This window comes from Otolemur garnettii, unplaced genomic scaffold, assembly GCF_000181295.1.
Source record: "Otolemur garnettii isolate 467f Iridium unplaced genomic scaffold, OtoGar3 scaffold00075, whole genome shotgun sequence".
Lineage (NCBI taxonomy): Eukaryota > Metazoa > Chordata > Mammalia > Primates > Galagidae > Otolemur > Otolemur garnettii.
In genome coordinates, this window is record NW_003852470.1 from 175,671 (window position 1) to 181,472 (window position 5,802).

The 5,802-nt window shown below is 51.1% G+C and overlaps 1 protein-coding gene across 2 annotated transcripts in view; it reads right to left on the reverse strand.

Annotated features, from left to right (window-relative positions):
• The window catches only part of MTG1 (mitochondrial ribosome associated GTPase 1), a 17,286-nt gene that overhangs the window by 4,491 nt on the left and 6,993 nt on the right, over positions 1-5,802 (reverse strand). For both annotated transcript variants that reach the window (XM_023515625.1, XM_003794041.3), the window contains exons 5-9: positions 5,113-5,169; positions 4,790-4,880; positions 2,044-2,105; positions 1,478-1,574; positions 968-1,049 (exon numbers count right to left, since the gene is read on the reverse strand). In XM_023515625.1, the coding sequence (XP_023371393.1) occupies positions 968-1,049; positions 1,478-1,574; positions 2,044-2,105; positions 4,790-4,880; positions 5,113-5,169 (389 nt within the window). The remainder of the gene's footprint in view (positions 1-967; positions 1,050-1,477; positions 1,575-2,043; positions 2,106-4,789; positions 4,881-5,112; positions 5,170-5,802) is intronic.

Consider the following 5,802-nt stretch of genomic DNA (forward strand, 5'->3'; position numbering starts at 1 on the left):
CAGCCGTCATTGTTGTTTGGCGGGTCCGGGCTGGGGATTCGAACCCGCCACCTTAGGTGTACGTGGCTGGCGCCTTAGCCGGTTGAGCTATAGGCTTCGAGCCAGGGTATACTTTAAATAATTAAAAGAGAAGAACTAGAATGTGCCTAACACAAAGAGATGATAGATGCCTGAGGGGATGGACCTGCCAATAACCCGCATATGATTAATTCACACTGTGCATCTATATCTAACATCAGTGTGCCCTATAAAGACAGACAACTATCATGTTCCCACAATAATTTAAAATTAAAACAATAGATAAAATCGAAAGACTGACACCAAGTGTTGGTGAGTGTGGAGAAACAGAGGAACTCACTCCCACTAGTGGGCATGTAAAATAGTGCAGCTACTTCAGAAAACTGTGTGTCACTTTCATAAAAAGTCAAATAAGTGCCCACTGTAAGACTGGCCACTCCACTCACAAGAAATTAAAATGCATTCTAGGACCTGCAAGTAGGTGCTCATTGCAGCTTTATTTGTAATAGCTGAAAACCACAAACATCCATCAGCAGGTGGACGGACAAGCTGGGGCAGGTCTGTGCGTGAATCTCCCCTCAGCAGTGAAAAGGAGGAACTGCAGAAATGCATCACAACATGCTCACATCTCCAGACACTTACAGGAGTGAAAGCAGGGAGCACACTCCTGTATGAAGCACTAACACGAAACTCAGAAAATGCAGACCCACCTGCAGTGGGAGGAATGGGTGCTGCCTGGCTGCAGGGGAGGCAGGAAGGAGTAATTACAGGAGCACAGGCAACTTTGGGGTGAGAGAAACATTCACTTTCTTGACTTGTGAATTAGTCCAAACATCAAATTTTAAATAATGTGCAGATAGCTGTCTATAACACCTTTATCATGTTTTTTTAAGAAATTTCACATGTCTAGGTTGAAAGAGAGAGGGTTCCGGGCCCCACTGCCACTCACGCAAAGAGCTGGTGCCTGTTGAGTGTGTAAAGCAGGTAGTCGGCCATGGTCTCCTCCCCAACCAGGTGGTCCAACACTGTCCCTGGAAAGGCCGCAGAGGTGAGCGCCTGGAGACAGCCCTGCTATCTGTGCACACCCCTGGCCTCAGCCCAAAGATAACTTTGCTCCTGAGGAAAGGCCACACAGGAAGAAAAGAAGATTCCCCAGAAAATGTAAGCTGCCACATCTGGGGCCCCTCCTCCCACCTGGCACCTGTCTCGGGCATATGACTTTGTGATCTGTCCTCATTGCCACTGTCAGTCACACGGTAAAGAGTGAAGGCCCCTACTCCATGGGCAGGGTCAGAACAGTGACCAGCACACAGCAGCTGTGAGCTACAATAGCTTTCACACTGACCTTTGGGAAGTGTCTGGCAGCAACCAGGCCAAAGGCAATAACAATTCTGCCCCATCCAGGTCCCATGTCAAAGGCAGCAGGTGGAACCCTGGTAGAGGGGCAGAGGGCACTTACCACACAGGGCCAGCTTCAGGCCTGTCTCCACGCTTTCAATCCGAGGAGACAGCACACCAGGAGTGTCCAAGAGGAACATGAGTGGCCGTTCACAGACCTGTCCAGGCACAGAGGGCACTAGCAGTCCCAGGCAGCCTCTCACCACAGGACCAAGGCCCTGGGACTCCCAGCACAGTGGTATCACTCTCACTCTAAGGTTCCCCATAGCATGTATATCCCTAATATTGGAAATAAACAAAAACACCAGATCCCAACAGCTCATGTCTTCTCCTCCCAAAGAGAACAAAAGGGAGTAGTGAAGGGTGGGCTCCACTCAGCTCTGCCCACTGCTGGCCCCAGGCAGCCTCTGCTTATCTGGAAAAGCAGACAACCAGAGTGCCTGTCCAGGAAGATTAACCCAAGGACTTGGGCAGGGCCTGACTAATGATGAGCACTGAGTGGGGATGCCCCGTGAGTGAAAGGAAGGTTGGACAGAGGCCGGCAGCCATGCTTTGAGCTCAGCAAACACCACCCATGGATGTCTGCGCAGCTCTGAGTTCTGGGCCTGACCTTCCCAAGGACCCCACCTGAATTCTGGACATCACAGCTCTGGTGATCCCAGGCTCACCGCCCACCCTGGTAGCTTTTCCTGTAGAATAAAAAGGGGGCTGTCAGGAGTACATTAAACACACAAGCTGGCTCGGCACCTATAGCTCAACCGGCTAAGGCGCCAGCCATGTACACCTAAGGTGGCGGATTCGAATCCCCAGCCGGGACCCGCCAAACAACAATGACGGCTGCAACCAAAAAATAGCCGGGCGTTGTGGCGGGCACCTGTGGGCCCAGCAACTTGGGAGGCTGAGGCAGGAGACTCGCTTGAGCCCAGGAGTTGGAGGTTGCTGTGAGCTGTAATGCCACGGCACTCTACCCAGGGGGACAGCTTGAGGCTCTGTCTCAAAAAAAAAAAAAAAAAAAAACCACACACAAGCTACGGAACGAGCAATGGACGCTCATATGTGACTAACACACTTGGCAATCCAAAGTGAAAACCAGCCTTCCCAAGGCTAAAACTCATTCCACATTCAGCCCCAGACCAGGTTTCAACAGGGCACATTCCAGCTATAGAGGCTCCAACAGATGGACCAGGACTGACCTCTCAGGCTGTGCTGGCCAGACCAGAGGTGCTCCTCCCTCCAGGACTTGGCCCTGCCCCGGAGGCCAGCCTGCCCCATGGCCCTACCCACACAGGCAGTCTATGATGCCAGCTCCTGCCCAGGGGCCCACCTGGGCTCCATATGCCACAGATGCTCTGGGACCAGCTCAGGGAATGTGCCCAGGATAGGTAGCTCAACCACTATCAAACCAACTCCAAGTAATGAACGTGAGTGTCCCTAGACAGAAGAATGGACGATAAAATGGGGCCTATGTACAGGATAGAATATTTTCAGCCTTAAAAAGGAAACTCTGGCACAGGCTACAGAAGGACAAACACTGTGACTCCACTTATATGAGGTTGTCAAGCATCATCAAAGTCAGCAAAAAAAAGTGGAACAGGGGTGCAGGGGGCTGGGGAAGGCGTTGTTTTGTTTAGAGACACAATCTGGCTCTGTTGCCTGTTGGACTACAGTGAGATGATCACAGCTCACTACAGCCTCAAACTCCTGGACTCAGGTGATCCTCCTGCCTCAGCCTCCCAAAGTGGTGGGACTACAGGCCTGCACCATTGGCCTAGTTTGTTTATGTTTGCAGACTTACACTTTGGTGTCACGAAAAAGTTTGAAAAAACAGTGTACTGGTGGTACAACAGTATAAATGCACTTAATGCTACTGATAAAAAAATGATTCCCTTAAACAAAAAATTTTATAAGTGACTATAACTAGACTCCAATTAGCACCAAAAATACTGTCTTTGTAAAATAATGAATGATTCAACACACAGTGGAACCCCCCCCCACAGCTGACCACCTCCCTATACTGACCACCTCCCTTAAGTTGACCCAGTTTTCATGAACAGTCATGCAGCATGCCCACCTCCAAGTGCTGACCTGTTTGTTACAGCCCCTTGAACGGTCAACTCTCAGAAGTTCTACTGTGGGCTTGGCGCCTGTGGCTCAAGTGGCTAAGGCACCAGCCACATACACCCAAGGTGGCAGGTTCGAATCCAGCCCAGGCCCACCAAATAACAATGACAGCTAAAACCAAAAAATAGCCAGGCATTGTGGCGGGCACCTGTGGTCCCAGCTCCTCAGGAGGCTGAGGCAGGAGACTCGCTTGAGCCCAGGAGTTGGAGATTGCTGTGAGCTGTGATGCCACAGCACTGTCCCCAGGGGGACAGCTTGAGGCTCCTGTCTAAAAAAAAAAAAAAAATAGATTTATATACTATGAGAGGATTTTTAAAATAAATGCTACACTAAATATGAAAAACAAAGCCAATATAGACTTAAACTAAACTTTAAAACGCAGAAGGAAAAATAGAACATAGGGCAGAGCAAGTGGACCTGGAGGGCATCTGTTTGACCCAAGTCTGAGAGTGAGCCTGGGCTGAGGAGAGTTGTGTCCACAGGCAATGACAACACAGCTGCTTGAGGTCCCCTGGGGGACAGACCCCATCAGACCTGCTCATCAGGAGGTCACCCCTTCCACCAGATGGTTGAACTTCATCTATTTTATAACATTTTGAATTCTCTGGATCGCAGACATTTAAATAAATGAAAAAACAAAATCATCCAATTTAGAAAAGTTATCCTCAGCTCGGTGCCTGTAGCTCAAGCAGCGAGGGCGCCAGCCACATACACTGGAGCTGGTGGGTTCGAATCCAGCCCGGGCCTGCAGAACAACGACAATTATAACCAAAAAATAGCCAGGCATTGTGGCAGGCACCTGTAGTCCCAGCTACTTGGGAGGCTGAGGCAAGAGAATCACTTAAGCCCAAAGAGTTTGAGGCTGCTGTGAGCTGTGACCCCACAGCACTCTACCCAGGGAGACAGCTTGAGACTGTCTCAAAAAAAAAAAAAAGAAAAGAAAAGCCATCCTCGAAGGCAAGATTTTAAAGGAAGGGAAATGTAAAATTATAACCAATTGCCTCTGTCCCACCATCCACCCCACATGGGCCTGCATGTCCACCAGGGGTTCCAGTGGAGAGAGACAACCCTGAGGCACTGTGAGTGCTTCCTCAAGGCAGCAGGGGAGTGGGGATGCAGGCCCACCCTGACCACGCCCACAGCCCCCCTCACCACACCCAGGTTGTCCACACCAAGCCCACAGCCACCTTACCACACCCAGGGTGTCCTCACCAGGACCAGGATGCCCTCAGCATGCCAAGGGTGCCAGTACCTTTCCTGAGGTGCTGCCTCCTGAGGGAGTTGATAAGGGAGGACTTGCCCACGTTAGGGACCCCAATCACCATGATGCAGTAGTCCAGGTTCTGTGGAGGGGAGGGATGGTCACAGGGCCCAGCCAGGACACTGAAGACTCAGACCCCAGCCCAAGCAAGGGGACTCTCAGCCCAGGCTAGTTCAGGGAGCAGGGAGGTCACAGTGCAGCCCTACCAACCCACCACAGACAAAGCCAGGCCTCACATCTGTTAGGTTAGGCAGGAGGGACTACGGCCCAGCCAAGCCCGACCCACATCCCTGCTCTGGGATCCATCAACCCACCTCTCCTCGCTGGTAGCGGCAGCTGTTCCCAATCAGCTCAGTGACCATGGGGATGACCTGCAATAGACCAGCCGCTCACGGAGCCACTCCCACATCTGATGATGCTCTGTCCAGTCCTCCTACCACCTCAGGGTTCCAGATCATGGGTGCTAACCTCCCCTCCCATTCTTCAGTTACCAGGACAAAGACCTCACATTCAGGCTTCTCAGTATTTCACAGGGAAATCTGGCTTCTTCCTTATTTTCTACCACACTCAAATGCCCAGCATTAGGGAACTTGAGCTTTGTCCAGAACACAGTTATCAGATTGAGTCCTGGGACCAAGGGTCACCTGGGCCTGCCCCCCACTCCCTACTGACAAGCAGGGCAGCCCCCCTGCCCCAGTAGCTCCAAGAACAGCCATAACTGTAACTACCACCCAACAAAGACCCACATCAAACCATGAAATTCTGCCAAACACAACTGGGAAAAATACATTACCAGACTCTCCAAAAGACTCTTACCACTTAAAACCCACAATATGTTTTCAGCCTAATGTTGTGGTCTTTAAAAATTGACCAACCTGGCTCGGCGCCTATAGCTCAACCGGCTAAGACGCCAGCCACGTACACCTAAGGTGGCGGGTTCGAATCCCCAGCCCGGCCCCGCCAAACAACAATGATGGCTGCAACCAAAAAAATAGCCGGGCGTT